Source organism: Triturus cristatus, chromosome 4_1, assembly GCF_964204655.1.
Source record: "Triturus cristatus chromosome 4_1, aTriCri1.1, whole genome shotgun sequence".
Classification (NCBI taxonomy): domain Eukaryota; kingdom Metazoa; phylum Chordata; class Amphibia; order Caudata; family Salamandridae; genus Triturus; species Triturus cristatus.
The window spans coordinates 982,748,338-982,765,482 of record NC_140585.1 but is presented as its reverse complement, the minus strand read 5'-3'; the positions used below and the strand labels follow the sequence as shown (position 1 = coordinate 982,765,482).

Below are 17,145 nucleotides of genomic sequence, written 5' to 3'. Positions count from 1 at the left end.
ATTTTTTAAATACAGTTGTGACTAAACCGCCATATGAAATTACTGAAACAGGCTGGGGTGAATTTGAAATAATTGTCAAAATATTTTTTATTGATCCTAATGAACGACCTGTAAGTATATATGTACAGATTTATCTGCTAACATGCATGCAATACAGAATGTTAAAACTTGCAAACATTCATCCTGTATGATTGTGTTATTCTTTTATTTGCTGTTGAAACTTCACCATGCTTCCTGTTTGTAATGTAAGTCTGTCAACATGCGTTCACTCTGAGATCAAGATCAGTTGTTTGAAAAAGACAAATAATTTAGCAATACAGTTCAGAAACAAGCGACCAATTATGCAGTAGGTAAATAAAATGCAATCTAGGAATATGGCCGCTGTAAATGTAACTTTACAAACAAGGGGGAAGACGGCCGCTCACTGCTGAGCTGCTCACTACCGCTCCTCCCACCTCAGCAAGGATGCCATCAGTCATAACAATAACATTTAGAAAACTTTGCTGCTCTGTTTCCACCAGATAGCAATCCCCCCACCACCTGTCAAGTGATTTACATGCTGCTTACCTTTTCAAGACTCGACCGAATTCGGGACCCTCTTAATTGCAGACTTCATGGCATCATCGTGGTTACACTTCGCACGTCGGACCTTGAATGGTTACTTCGAGGCTTGGGCTGCACTGCGGCCGTTAGCAAACAAGACCAACCTCACAGTGGCTTCTGGGAGCTCTTTGTGGAAGATGGACAAAGGATCCGCTACAGGCAGCTCACTAACTTGTCAGCTAAGTGGACACAGCAAGCTGTGGGATGTCTACCAGGCTGCACTGCGAAGAAGTCTGGGCCGTGAACTGATGCAGGGCTGATTTGGGCTGCTTTTTTTCAGTGGGAGTGGGATCCCTGGTCTCTGTCGAGACTGTCAGTGGGGATGTCACTCGCTGCCCGTGTATCCTGTTCTGGTGAGACTGGGGCTGGCTTTGGAGAGGAAGGTAGATCCAGCACAAGCTACTTAATCTGGCCAGAATCCTGGAAGTCTTCTGACTGTGCGACATCACTAACGGCACTCCCGGGCACATCAGTTGAAACCCCGATGGTCATCCTGGGACCGGATGAGCAGGGGCTGGTAGAGCAGGCAGCTGAATCTTATGCAATACATATGTGGACAATTTAATGCCTGTACTAAGCCCCGGATTTGTTGCTGCTGTCTCTGTGCCCACTTGTCTAACCTATGGGTCATGGAGGGAGGGAGGTATTTCAAAGGAGGTCGATGCAGGCTCCATAGATGGGTCAAACGGAGGGAGGTGGGGCTCATGCGACGACCTGAGAGCATGTAAAATGAATCCGGGCTATTCTAAAGAAGATGGATCCTTGTTTACTCTGCATGAGGGGCCCCCGGAGGATATGAGACTATTATGTTTGATAGCCGGGTAGAAACATGAATACATTCTCACAATGCTGAAGACGGGTGCGGTTTCAACATCTGCTGTTTGTCATCCTTTCTTATCCATCTCTTATCTACCTAATCCTGCTGTTCTTGAAATCCAGGAAAAGCTAATAAGAATGAACAGTTCATGTATTTGTACCCTCCTCGGCCTAACTGCAAGAGCCAGGGATTGCACAGCTATAGGGTTCATGAAATCATGATGAAGACGACCACATGAAGGACAGTTGTTCAATATCTCATTTATGCTTCCGCAAACCATCCATTGAAAACTGCTGAACATGTAATAATTTTGCTATTACATATTTATAAGTATTAGTACGGTCACTTTTTCACACCTTATGATGGTTGAAACATGAACATTACTTGATGGAGGCATGCACAATTTGGTACATGCCTGACAGCAAACAGGAAGCATATTTACACATAAAGTGAATATTTCAATAACTATTATTACCTTTAATATAGTCCAACCCCAAGCTCCAATAGTGAAGGAATATCCCATAACGTTTGTTCAGCAAAATCATGCACTTGTAACCCTATGTCATGTAAATTCTTTATGGCCTTCTAAACATTTGCAGAATTATCGGGGATAAATGTACAACATTTAGTATGTATCATTTTACAAACACCCCTTTTCCCAGTGAGGAGCATATCCAGTACCATGCAATTTTGGATAATTACCTCTTTCATGGTTACCATGTCTACCGTAATATTACCCTGCGCTCCGGTTTCATTTATTGTTGCATCCGACAAACGGCCTATTTTCTTTATTCTTCTAGAATTCATTGCTACCCCTAGCATAGGTAGTATTCCGAGCGCCAAATCACCGACATCCTTTGCAGAGGTATCCGTCTGATCTTTTTCCCTTCTCAGCCTAGCTTCATTGTTTGTTAGCAGATATTTGCTGACATGTATCTTAAAATGGTGTTTAATACAGGTAAGCTCTAGGCCCAAATAATAACCCCATCCCCAACCCTTAGGGAGCACGGGTATGCGTTTTTGTCCACATGCACAATAAATACCCTCCCCTGCTGCTACTGATGATAATGAAGGCCAAGAGGCGCAAGGGTGCAATTACTCCGTCCCATCTCTTGCAGTCCATTTGATGCGAGACATAACTGCTCATGTCCTCTTGTTTCCCTTCAAGCCGGGGGATTGTTTAATAAGGGGGAGGTGTTGGGAATCGATGTGTTCATCCTTAAGATGAATTGTTTATATCTTTTACTCCTGACATTATCATTGAAGGTGTCTCTTTAGGGTGAACCTTCGCCTCTGATGGAACAAATCCATGGTATCACTATTTCATTTCTGTATTGTATCTGACATCAGTATCTGTCAGGCCAGAATACCAAGCGACCACTGCTTTAAATTGAATATAACCAGAATCAATAAGCGCCAAACTCAAAGGCAACGAAGACGTTTCCTTTTTTTTGTTACAAAAGGAAGTTTTAGACAAATCCAACAACCTGAGACCTTTATTTCTTGCGATAGGCGTCTGTCTTTTGTATGGCTACGTTTTCATGATGCTCTTTATAATGGTGGTCGTGCAGATCTTCAGTAAGCATGGTATTATTTGAACTCAGTAATTTCGGGAAGTATAGATCAAGTGGATGACAACGGCTGTTTAGGGTAGTAATGACGATCAGGGCAAATGGTATGCACAATTTCTTTTTTAGCATGTTTCCTGTCCATCCTGATTGTTCCTCCTGAGAACTTGGGCCCATTTGTTCCTTATTCTTTACCATCACTGGGCAGTTGAAGGTCGTCAGTACTTCGCGGCTCTAGACCCAATAGTTATACTATCGTTGGTTGGGTCAAGAAGATGGACTTACTGTAAGGCGTAGGTGCAGGTTGTATCAAGGGCCAGTGTCCTTGATGGGCTGTAGTGGCACAGTCAGTGCAATCCTGTGTGCTGCAGCCGGTGGTGAGGTCTAAGGCAAGGGGGCTCTTTTCACATTTGAGGCATGAATCCAATTCTTATATCCTGCACACTTTATGCCTGTTTGTGTTGCCAACAGAACTTATACAGGACCCTTCCAGCGTGGTTGTAGACAGTTAGATCTCTGAAAATACTTAACCATTACTCATTCTCCATTTAGAATTTTGTGGCCTGGGATCCCTACAGAGGTAATGGCAAGGTGTCTTCCACCTTTTTATTAATGGCAGAAACACATTTTGTCATTTCAACACCATACTCTCGGAGCAGTGTATCCTATATGTGTGTTGTTAGCAATGTTTTTGGGACCTCCCAATAGGTGAGGGGCTGTTCAGTCACTATTTCATGTGAGCTGAGACGTGTTCCAATATCTGGGGTAGTTCTCCTACTTCCCCAGCAAGTGGCAAGTCATCTGCCCAAGTCAATATGGATTCTACACATATTTTAGCTCTCTTGTTCTTCAGGGTGCCATTTAACCTTTCGATAGCACCAGCTGCTTCGGGGTGATATACACAGTGAAACTTCTGCTGTACTCCTATTGCCTTACAGACAAATTCCATTACCTTATTGACAAAGTAAATCATCCGATGCAAACCAAAGCGTGGAAATAATTCTTTCATCAAGCATTTAGCTGTGGTCATAGCATTGCATCACTTAGTAGGGTAGCCTTTGATCCACTTGCTGAACATACATATCAGTCAGTACATACCGATACTTATTTGTAGGAGGCAGCTCAATAAAGTCCATTTGCAAATGTTCGAAGGGTGCCTCTGCAGGTGCAAAATGAGCTGTAGGGGTAGAAATTCCTTTATCAGCATTACACTGTGCATACTATGCAATTTTCACATATTTTGTCTGCAAATTTCCAAATATTCACAGTTTCTTAAAACAGTTTCATGCTTTTAACAATGGAATCTCTTCCCAGTTGGGAAGGTCTGCTCATCATCTCGGTCATAGGATATAACTAGTAGAGAGGTGTGGCTCACCGGTTAGAGGCGGCAGACCCGTAAGCAGAGAATGGCCCAGGGACCAGGGTTCAATTCCCGACGCGGCAGGGTCGTGGACCAGGTCAAAAACGGACTCGACAATTCTCGCCTCGGTACCTACTCTAACCAGGAACACACTCGGCAACTCTGGGCATTAAGCTTGCCTCATCTCTACAACGGCCCCCCACAGACGCCGGGGATGCCTGGTTTCACCTTGGAGATACCCAGAAAGGGACCTTCTCACAGGGAAAACCAGGACGGGTTCCCCAGCGGTCTTCAGCGCCAGGATACTCCATGGAGTCACAGTGCGCTTTACAAGTACACCCACATTTACATTTACATTTACATATAACTGTTTGTCAGGTAGCCTAAATCAATAACCACGTTGATCCTTCCAAGGGCCATTCACCAGAATACCATATTGTTACCATTTTTGTATTTCTTCCTTAGTTGCTTGTTTTGTGCAAATCTGCTATGCCCCGATCACTGAAGTCGTAGGCGCGTTCTTTCTCTTCAAAAAACATTCGATGGGAAACCTATGTTAAATGACATACCATTCTGCGCAGTCTCTTTGGCTGTCTCGTCAGCCAAAGCTTTCCCTTTGCCTATTTCCTCTACCATCTTTTTGTGTGCATTTGACAATAGCTACTATTTTTGTCAATGATAAAACATTCAATAATTTAACAATCAGTGGATCATGTTTTATTTTTATTCCTTGAGAAAACTTTTTCTGCCCAAAGCCTGCCAACATTTAATGCAACTCCGAATGCTTATTGGCTACATGTATTTATATTCACAGTTAATCCAGCTCACAGGCATTTTTATATTCTATTAACTGCTTGTGCTGATAATTCTAATAGTCTAGTCTATAGGTTTCAATGACCTTGTGTAAGGTAGTAACAGCATAGGCTATGTCGCCATCTCTCTCTTCCATCGGTGTGTCCTGTAAATCTATTCGCCCTTTTGTCTGTTCTTCTGTGATCAGTACACAATAATGGGGCATGTCAGTATCATTTTTGGGAAGGGGCAAGAGGCTTGTTGGATTAAGTGTGTTAGATCGTTGTATGGTAACATGAGGACTGAACAAACATAACTCATAATGTATTAGTCTGGCATTTGTCAAATGTTGAGTTTGTGTTTTGTTTAGAAATCTAGCTACAGAGTAATGTACATAAAGATATACTTTGTGTCCTAGAATCAGTATTTCTGCTTGTTTTAGTGAATCAGCGGCTGCTGCAGTTGTACACAGACATGCTGGTAAGGCACGAGCAACCATATCTAAGGTGGTGGAAAAATATGTACAGGGTCTTTTCCTGTCGCCCTGTTGTGTAAGAACAAGTGCACACCCATCTTGCTCATGTACGAAAAGATGAAATTCTTTAGTAGAGTCAGGCATTCCAAGAGCAGGAGCCTGTTTGATTTGCAGAAAACTATGCTGGTGTTCAGTTAACCATAGTAAAGATTGTTTGGTGTCTTTAATCATGAGGTTTAGCAAAGGTTTGGAAAGAAGGGAAAAGATAGGGATCCATTGCCTGCAATAACCTGCCATACCCAGGAAGGGTCATAATTGTTGTTGTGCTGTAGGGAGTTGAATATCAATATAGCTTTCTTTCTTTGAGTATCAAGTCTCCTTGTTCCCCTTCTACAGGAGGGGTCCTAAATAGGCAACCCCTGTTGAACCAATTTAGTGGCCATCTGTGGCAAGGAAATTTAGTAATGCTATGATGTCAGAAGCACAGTCTTTTTTGCTGTTGCTGGCCAATAATATATCTTCTATGCATTGTATGAGAATTGTGTTTGGTGTCAACTGAAAGGTGCTTTTTATGCTTTTAGTGCCTGCGAATAAAGAGCAGGGCTTTCCGTGAAGCCCTGTGGGATACATGTAAAACAGTAAGAGTGATTTTGAAATAAAAAAAACTGAATAGGTATTGTGAGCAATGTTCCTTCAAATTTTTTTCCTCTGTGTGCAGCAGTGTAGAGTCTCTGTGCGCTGCAGCCGTGGCTATGTGCGCCAGGAACCACACTGCGGGTGTATACAGCACCAAATATCACTACAAACGTTTACTTAAAACCCTAGCAGCCCAGCTCTGTTAAGAAGAAATATTTTATTCCTCTATCTGATGTAACATTTCCTATACATTGATTTACACACTATGATTCAGTGTCTCTATGTAATGAGTATGCGATGTAAAGTGCTTAACACCTTACACTGGTATGAGTGGCGCTATTAAACAAAATAAATATGAAAGAGAGTGGGGTTTTGGAGACTTGACGGTCACTGTTAAAGGTTGGTAATGAGAGTATCCGTGGCTGAGGTGGTCATTGGGGCGCCAACAAACATTGTCACAGCAGGCGCCACCAGCACTAAAGCCGGCCCTGTTCAAATGGCACTAATAATTACAGTGAAATTATGAAAACATCCCACATTTCAATTTGAAACCTTGGCAGCTATGTTGCTTAATTTCTTTTTTTGATAAGGTTGGGCTGCAGGGTGATTGTGTGCATTTGTTAATGTTTTCGTGTTAATTGCAGCTCATGATGGGTGCTGCGATTAACATGAAAACTTTAAAAAATGCACAGGGACATCTTAAGGATTTTGAGTGCCAGGGCCAAACTTATTTCCGGGGCCCCTGATTAGAACAGCTTTGGATTTATGATCCAATCTCAGCTTTTTCATGTCCTTTTTGGCCAGGTCACCGACACTGCAGAGGCACACTGGTCCAAATTCTAAATGTGCTTCCATGTAATATTCAGGGATAGTAGTATGTGTTTTCAAAATTGTAACATAGCCTGAAGGAAAAGGAGAGGAGACTAATGAGAAATAGGATTTAGTGGCTGTAGGAGAGTAGGATCTGCTTCACATGGGTACCCCCACTTTTTGCTGATGTTTCACTTTTTCTCGACCTTAGTCTGGCTGTGGCCCTGCTAATCAGGAACCCAGCCTAGCTGCTTCCTCTCTAAAATGGTTTCCATGTACATTAGGTGCATCTCTAATTGGATTCTGGAGTGCCCTTATAAGTCCCTAGTATATGGTATACAATGTACCCAGGGCATAGGTACCTCAGAGGCCTACCAGGGGCTGTAGCATGTATTATGCCACCCCTGGGAAGCCCTCCAAAATGATACCACAGGTCTGCCACTGTAGCCTGGGTAAGGTGGTGCATGCACCCCTTACTGTGGTAAAGGCTGCCTATATCACTACCAATGCACACACATATAAACCTAGAAGTCACTCCTAGGGCAGGCCTTAACAATCCTGAAGGCAGAGTGCATGGTTCTTATGTGAGAAGGTGCCCCTGCATGAGCAGAGCTCCTCTGCAGCGTTCGGAGTCATCCTCTGATGCTGTTTGTGGTGCAGCCTGACCATATACTCTTAAGTGCATTATAACATCGCTGTAAATGCTAACTTTGGACTGGCTGCACGGAAAAATGTCGTGTTTGGTGTCAAACACTTTGGACGGCGCTGCAATTAACATGAATACTTTAACAGAAGCACACAGTATGCACTGTAGCCGGGCTCTACATCAAATTAACACCCGGTTTTCGCGCTGCTCGCTTTTTAAAAGCAGCGGCGCAGATGTTCTTGTTTGATGTGCTGTGTGTGTGTGCGCGCTCCACACACAGCACTGCACGCTTCATGTAACAGAGGTGCGCGCGCCCAGGCACGCACGTTATTGGGAACAGTGATTGTGAGTCATCACGCTGGGAAATGGAAAAGAAAGCGCTTTTAAATAAATAACAGAAAAATAACATGCACCAGGAGGAATGTCAGCTAACACAGTGGCCACTATTTTGGTAATCTCCCAGACGCCCACCACTAACCTCCAGACATCTTCCTTAGTAGGGTCATTACTCTCTCTTTTTTTCTTTTTTTTTGTAATATAGGTAGGATCAGGCTATTACATGGGGAACTCTAATCACTCCGTTCCTAAGTAAATCTTGTATCACTATTTCTAATGCCTATTCACCTTCTGGTGATATTTTGTACTGTGGCACTCGTGGGAGAGGAACATTTTGTTTCACTGTTTTTTATACAGGTGCTATTGTCATGCATCCCACATCGTTCTTACCACACGCCCAAACATTGTTGCCTACTTTTGTCAAACACTCATTCAAGTACTGTAGTTTGGGGTCGGGCAAAATAGACATTAGTGGGAAAAGTAGATTTTTTTTGGTGTATTCGAGTTATATGCCATCTGCGGTGCATTTTATTATTGCGTGTCATTTTTTAAGTCTATGCCCACCAAGTTAAGGGCGCATCTGCCTATCGGTATAAAACAATGTTTGAGTTATTGGGTCAATGGTATATGTTAATGGGGTGGAGACCGGACTATGGACGGGTACATTAGAAAATCCCACAGCTATACTATATTTTTTTGCACGTATTGAAGAAATGTGAAAAAGCTTGTGGCAGCGCAGGGCAAGAATTAGAAGCGTGATCACGTGAGTATGAACACATCTTTCACATGAATATTTTATTATTTCATGTTTCTTGGCCACACCACTTAGTGGCCACAGCGTTTTACGCTTTGGATACTTCCCCTTCCAAAGATGGCGTTCCCATCGGATTACACACAGTCCGTTTTCTACCGCTTCTGTTTGCTGACGTGATATCCCGTAATCACGCTTCAATTTCTTGCCCTGCGCTGCCACAAGCTTTTTCACATTTCTTCAATATGCGCGCATCGAATACGGGTGAATGGTTCTCCTTGTCAGCCACCGGTAAGCGGATCTCGTATTTTCAGTTTGCATTACCTCGCGATTATTCGCCAACTATTCTGTCAATATATGGTTTCCCCTTTTTTTCTTTTGGGCATAAGTTTGTGCAGTGTCTATTCACACGCTACCAGCTCCGACTACGACTACACTCAGGGTGCCGTTGCATTCTAGTCGCATTCACACCATTGTGTTAAAACTTCCAGGTACTGTACTTTTGTCCTCTGGCCCTTCAGCACCATTTCGCTGAAATTGGTATTATATTTACACATTTCCTTTTTACTTGTAGCGTTTTTCATATTGCTCCTGGTTACGGCGTGTTCTTTCTTCAGTCCATTCTCCCACAGTAAGTGATTTTCATAACAGACACAACTATCACGCTCACGTGTATCTATTTTTCTTTCTCACACCAATCCCTTATATATTATTCACCTTTTTATTTTCCAGAGATCGTACCCGCGGTCACGTCACCCTAGTCAAATATAAAGTCCGCCAGCTAGCAGGATCTTTACAAAGCGTCCTTCCATTAGTAAGCATCCTATGCTAGTTACTATCGCTTGCCATCTTCACAGTGTCTTACACTGAGCACCTTCTTAAGCACGAAGTTCATCCATCACACACACTGGTTTTTCATATCACGTAGTTTTCATTACAATTCTTAATTTCTGTTTTGAGCTGTTCACTAGTTTTCTTTTTTCCTATGTTCACGTCTATCTTTATTCACTTCTTGTGGATCATTGCTATGGGTATGAAGCTCACAGGAATTCCGCACTTTTGGCTATGGACCTTGCATCTTGTACATTGTTCCTGTACATTTGCTTTGATGTAATTTATCATTGATGATTTATTCCTAAAGTGTATTTCTTTAATTATTTTTTACAGCGGCCCCTGAAGAAGGGATGATTTTAAATCCCGAAATGCATTGGGCATATGTTTACGAACTGACGTATATTTTTTGCTGCTAGCTTCAATGTTGGATGTATTGATGTACTCTGATTCACAATCATGACAGATTACTTCTTGTTTTCTCAGTACTATGTTTGCATAATTTGAACTCCGTTCCTGACTAATGATTATAAAAGATTTTTGTTCAGTTTTTGGTCAATTAGTGGGAGATTAATGTTGTGCTAATCACTAATTGTTTCATATTTTACGATTGTGAAAAACTGGTTGCAAATTTCTTTCATTTCATTCAGCAGTGCACTCAGTATACTGGTGGCAGTCCACCAGATGTTCAGTTGTTCAATAGAAGGTTGGCTACCTTGTCTCTGAGTTGCACGCCATTCTTACGTTCATATTGATGATTAATGATCATTTTGTCTTACAATAGGAGTGCGCTAACTCTCTTCAGTCTTTTAATGCTAATTCTGCCCCACTCAGAAGGATGGGACCCCCAGGGGTCCCCAACCTTCGCAATCTCTTTCTCCTACTTCTCCACCCCTACAGCCCTCGCAATCTCTATCTCCTACCTCTCCGCTGCCATCCTCAGATCCCACATCTGAGTTGAAGGGCCCCCTTCTACCTACCCTTACTCTTAATAACAACTCATCTGCCAAACATGCATTGTGCGAACAGCGACAGCACAGTCATCACGCTATTCTTCTTGCTCCCTCCTCCACTTTATTAGCAAGCCCTAACTCCCCTAACGCCACTGCTTACAGCATTGCCCGTAAGCTCCCCAAGACACCTTCCCCTAGTCCAACTTATAACCCCATTAGGCTCCCACCCTCCTCCAGGGGTCTTGATATGTCAATCCCTTCCTCCCCCATCTGACCCATCCCACCGTGTTTGCAACTCCATTGCCCAGAACCCCTTCCCTTGAGGGACTTTCAGTCACCAACTGCCCTTTCTTCCCTTGACCTCATGAACTCCTACCCATGCCTATGAGTGCGCAACTCCATTGCCCAGAATCTCTTCCCCCGGGACTCTTTCAGTTGCCACCCGCCTCATGTTCCCCGGACCTTCCTTGCGCTCACCAGCTCCATGGTCCCCGGGACCTAGCCTCCCAACCCCATCTTCACACCTCTCTAGAAGGCCGTCTCGGAGAGATAGCACGCTTCCTACAACAACTTACGACAGAGGTCCGCAGTCTACTACTTATCACGGAGGCTCTGTAGTCTAACTCCAGATTAAGCTGCTCCAACAAGATTTTTTGTAATCTTCGCTCGTTCCCTGATTGCGTATGTACCAGCGCTCCCTCCGCCCACTATCCTCGGTGGTGACCTTCTCACGTCACCCACACATCTCAAAGGTGGTCCACCGTTCTGCTCCCTATCGACCCGGCTCGCCCCTCCAGGTGTAGAGCCTCCCTGTCGGATATGGATATTCATTCTCTCCTACATTCCTATGCTCCTGCACATCTCCCCACCATAGTAAATGTGCAACAAATTGAACCCATCCCCACTGACCCCTTCAGGGAACCTAGGTCAAACACCAGAACCTTAAATGAGAAAAACCTCACGAGCGTCACCACAACTCTTCCGGCACTAACAGACACCAACAAAAGTCTCAAATGCATGCTCCTATACTGTAGATCGGTGGCTAAGCAGGCTGTGGATATCGCCGTCCTCACCTTGGCACAGGATCTTGACCTTGTAATGCTGACGGAAACATGGTTAAATGATGCAGCTGCCCCCTGCCTGGATCTTCGAATACCTCCCAATTATGATATCATTAGGTCAGCCAGATCCATTGGTCAAGGTGGAGGCATAGCATGCTTACATCGTAGCAATCTTGCAGTGAAAGTACTACAGACTGACCCCTTGCCATCTTGAGAATACCTATGCTTTGAAGTGTCTGGTGTCAATAATCACTCCTGCAAACTGCACACGTTTTACCACCCGCCTCGAGATAACTTTCCTTTCTCAGAACTGATCATGGACATTATCTCGGCCAATGCAAACTTCCATGGCACTTAAATCTTCCTGGGAGATTTCAACCTCTACTGGAACGATGTAAACGATGGGGTGGTCAATAGCCTCAAATCCTTCAATCTTGACCTCAACCTAACCCAAATATGTGACAGCCCCACTCATATCAAAGGAGCTACCTTAGATCTGATTATTGGCAAGCCCAACTCCATCCTCCTTGACCCGATCCTCCCATGTGATTGGACAGACCATTACTGCATTTCCTTCCACATTCTTGATTTGGTAAGAGCATGTAAAGCTCAGCCTAAGAACCGAAAACGGCTGAAGAGATTCCTACGTGACATCAACCCGCAAGATCTGACTTCTCCCTGCGAGAACACCCTGCCCCCCCACCCCCCCGAACATGTCTGATGTTCACGACCATACGGCCCACTACAACCACGCATTGCTGAACGTACTAGAGTCGGTTGCACCATTTCAGCTCAAAATAAGGTCCTCTAAATTCTTCAAACCTTGGTTTGCGGACAGTCTTAACTCCGAAAGAAGAAACTTAAGGCTGGCTGAAAGCCAATGGCGGTCATATCCCTCCCTTGAGCATCTCTACCACCTGAGATCCCTGAGAAGCATATATAACAAATGCATCAGAGGCTCGAAGGCCACCTTTTTCAGATCTCAACTTGATCAAGCAAAAAAATGTCCCCAAAAATTGTTCGAACTCATCAAGTCCCAAGCCAATAGTCATCCGCCTCATGGTCAAGTGGCACTGCCTAATTGTGAAGAATTTGCAGACTTCTTCATTGCTAAGTCCAGAACGATGGAAGCTGAATTACAATCTGCCCTGGACCACCTGATGAGCAGTCCACGGACCTTCCTCTGTCCATTAGGCGTTGCTATCTCTGACCATGTGCAACCCGTCCCCCCCTAAAAACAATGCTTCCTGGAGTCTGTTCCAAACCCTAGATGAGTGCACTATACGCAAAACATTATCGACCCTGAAACCTTCCAATCATTGCAATGAACCTATGCCATCTAACCTCTTCCCAGAAGTTAGATCCTCCTTACTAACATTGTGGACTAAGATCATCAATTCATCACTTCAGCAAGGGGATATTCCAGACTGCCTAAAATCGGGGCAGGTCACGCCAATTCTCAAGAAACCAACAGCAGATCCTACGGACCAGCATAACTTTCGCCCAATCTCCAACATCCCCACCCTGGCAAAGCTTCTGGAGAAATGTGTACTGGCCAAACTCTGCAACCACATCGACCATTTCAAACTCCTGGATCAATGCCAATCTGGTTTCCGCCCAGGCCATAGCACAGAGTCGGCATTAACACACATTGTCGATGATGCGCTAAGAATGCTGGATTACAATGAGTCGTGCCTACTGATCTTTTTTGACCTCTCGTCAGCATTTGATATTGTCAAACACGACAACCTAATTCACCTCCTGGAACATAGGATGGGGTTGTCTGGGCCGGTGCTTAACTGGTTCTCTTCGTTCCTCCAGAATAGATCTCAAAGCTTCAAGACTGACCAATCCCTGTCCCAGCCTGCACCGGTTTCGCTGGGGGTACCAGAAGGTTCTGCACTCTCTCCCACACTCTTTAACTTGTTCATGGAGCCTCTAACAGACATTCTGAAATCATCCAGCATTCACTATCACATGTATGTGAATGGCACCCAACTTTATTTGAAGACCGCCTCCCCTGAGGACATTCAGTCCCTCAATTTAGTCTTGCTGGAAACACAAAGTTGGCTGACACAGAACCACCTGAAGCTAAATGCCCTAAAAACAGAATTCCTCCTAATCTCACCCCACAAGCAATCTCCGGTCATGGAGCAATGGCTAAATCAGCTTACGGCTCTCAACTGTAGACCTCACCTCGTGGACTCTGCATCCTCGCTTGGTATTATATTAGACAAAAATCTAAACATGCAAAAGCACATCAGCTCCCTCACTAAAGGAGTGACTTTCCAACTCCGCATACTAAGGATGCTCAAACCCTTTCTCCCTGCTCATGACCTAAAGATTGCAGTGCAAGCATTAGTGATCGCAAAGCTGGACTATGGCAGCGCAACACTCTGTGGCTTGCCCAGAGCGAAAACGGCTCCTCTTAGGGTGGCCCTCAACTCTGCTGCTAGGCTCTTAACGGTTTTCTAAAAAATACAACCACATCTCTCCGGACCTGCTGGCCCTGAAGTGGCTCCCATATGAAGCTCGGATACAGTTGAAAATTGCATGTATGGCACAGAAAGCCATCCACTTCAAGATCCCGCTTTACCTCGCTCAGAAACTTGAGCTCTCTTGTGGTACAAGAGCCTCCAGAAGTGCCAGCACCCTCCTAATCAAACCACAAAAATTCAAGAAAAAAAAGACTTGCAATCGTGCCTTCTCAGGCATGGCGCCGAGGATCTGGAACTCTCTGCCCCCCGAAGTCAGGGTGATCCCTTCCACTGTCCACTTCAAAATGGAAGTTAAAGGACTCTTGATGAAGAAATATTTGCATCAGTCCGCCTTCCCCACTTGACCTGGGGTCCTGAGCCACGGCTTGTAGCCCAGAGGTTTCGCTTGCGTGACTGTTGGAGATTTTTAATCATCTTTTGTACATTTCGCTCTGTTAGGGCACGTCCTCGTGACATGGAGCACCCTCTGTTAGCTGTCTGTAGCACCAGGCACTTTCTAATCTAATGATTAGGGTCTATGTGATTGTGGCATCCATTATCTAGTCAGGCATTCTTTAACGCCTTGTGTTTCCCTTATTCTGTTCTTCCTGTGCCTGTCTCTCAGCGTAGTATTGGGCAATAGCAAATACTTCTGTTAGTGGCTTTACTCCCCATGTTGGCTCATAGGTACGGATGGATAGTTTTATATTTACAAAACCGCTGGAGAGGACTTGTTAGGCCCCCTAGTCAGCAGCATCCATCCCACCATGCCAGACACCTTTTATATTCAGGAGAAGAAGGCTGCTACATTGTCAACCTTTTCTTATTTGCAGTATTCAATTTTGTCCAATCTAGTCTCTTACAGGGCTCTAATTCTTGCAATCTAACGATTTTGGTCCAGTTGACTTTTAATTTTTTTATTATAACAATTTTTATTAAAGTGAAAGCACAGAGTCATCATTGCAATATCACATTACATATCCAATATGGTGAATTACAATACTATAGCCCTTTTCACTAACCGGTATCCCGATGCCACTCATTGTTGCTCGATTTCTGTCAAATCGGTGGCTTCCCATATATTCAATATTCCCAACCGTGGTGACAATTGGAGCTGCTTGCCCAGTGTGTCCCCAATTTTTTTGGTTGCATTATTCCATAGAGGATGTACCTCGGGACAGTCCCATAAGATATGATAGAAGGTACTATCTTGACCACATCTTCTGAGGCATAGTACGTCCGCCCGGCTGCCTATCTTGGCCAGGAGTACACCAGAGAGATGGGTTCTGTGTAGGATTTTTAGTTGGATAGGACAAAAGCGATGATTTATCGCAGTTTCTCTGGGGGGCATTAATACATAATCACAAAATCCTAACCAAAAATAAATAAACCATTGAATACAAAACAACGAGAGTGCAAAAAATAGACCAACACAATATGTCATTTACGTGGTACACATCCGTATTACAGCAGTGACACAGGTGTGGATCCTGGTATTTTTGGCTTTTTCAAATACTCATTGACCACAACCCCTTTCACAGATTGTGTACTTGTTTGAGCGTCAACTCTTTACGATGGATGTATTATGCCACCATCTTTTTCAAGACAAATATTTTGACTGTCTTAGACATAAAATGTAAGCGTTTTGATTATTTAAAAGCACCTAATGTTGGCGAAACTAATCGTTCCAGCAATACTGGGCAGACGATTTATGGGGTGATTGATGTTTTTTTTATGTCCTCTCTCAAATCCCGAAACCACAGTGGTATATCTGAGTGATCCCTGATTAGGCCCAAAAATATGTGTCTGTCTGTAACCTTTATTCTAACCAGTAGGCTTGTAACATTCCGCTATCAGTTATAAGCGGATTCTTCTACTCATTCGGCACAGTCTATTCTGGGACCATAGATTGTTTTCTCTCTCAGGGGACTAATTCACTGTTTACCCCTGGCAGGTTATTCGGATATAACGTCCTTAATAAATCACTCTTTGCAATTAGGGTTTAGGATTGGCACTCTCTTCAGCGTAGTATCGTCACCCCGTGGAGTAATGCTAGCCTTTGATCCAAGGGAAGTACACCCTGCTCCAGACTTTCATCATACATGTTTTTTGAGGTGTGGGGCCACTTTAAGGGCCATTCCCTTGAGGAATTTGATCGGGATCCCATTGGGCCCCATTGCCTTCTCCGAGTTAATAACAAATATGGCTTTACAGATTTCTTCCTCTGTTATATCTGCACCTAGGGCTTCCCTATCACTATCTGAAAGTGTAGGTAGGGTCATTTCCTCTAGGAGCTGACGTGAATTGTCAGGGGAAGTGATGGTCTTGGAGGTATATACCGCCTCCAGGTGGTCTCCAAATGCTTCTGCCACCTCTTGTGGGTCAGTTACCTGCTTCCCATCCTCTAGTAGGAGTTCAAGGACCCATCTAGCCGCCTGATCACGCCGCTCTAGCCATACCAGCATTTTTCCAGCTCTTTCCCTAAGCTCGTACACCCTATGGCGGGTACGGAGGAGTCTTGCCTGAGTTTTTTCTCGTGCAAGGGCGTTATACTCTAGTTGCTTATTCCGGAGATTGCGGACTGTATCTTCTGTGGGGGAGGTGTTATGTTCTGTTTCTAGTTGAAGTAGGTCACTTTCTAATTGAGTCAGTTGTGTATTTTGGTTCCTAATATACCCGATCTTCAATGCTAATGCACGCCCCTTAATTACTGCCTTATAGGCCTTCAAAATAGTGTTTGCCGAGTCAACAGAGCCGACGTTTTCATTAAAGTAGTGGTTGTTTGTTCAGCAAGGTCTTCTTTAATATCTGGGATTGTGAGAAGCCATGGGTTAATGACTATAGGGCCTCGGGTACAGTGCTGATTAAAGGTAAATTTAACCCTGAGGGGGAAATGGTTCGATATACCTCTCCGGAGTCCCTGGGGGTGTTGAAATTGGCCTATATCTGCAAAGGAAGTGAGAAAATAGTCCATGTGGGACATACTTTTGTGCGCATTGGAGTAGTGCGTGAAGTAGACTGCGGTGGGA

The 17,145-nt window shown here is 44.1% G+C and overlaps 1 protein-coding gene across 1 annotated transcript in view; it reads left to right on the top strand.

Moving 5' to 3' along the window:
• The window catches only part of LOC146855946 (YEATS domain-containing protein 4), a 142,348-nt gene that overhangs the window by 63,077 nt on the left and 62,126 nt on the right, over positions 1-17,145 (top strand). The window contains exon 4 of the mRNA XM_085653902.1: positions 16-110. Coding sequence (XP_085510028.1) covers positions 16-110 — 95 coding nt within the window. The remainder of the gene's footprint in view (positions 1-15; positions 111-17,145) is intronic.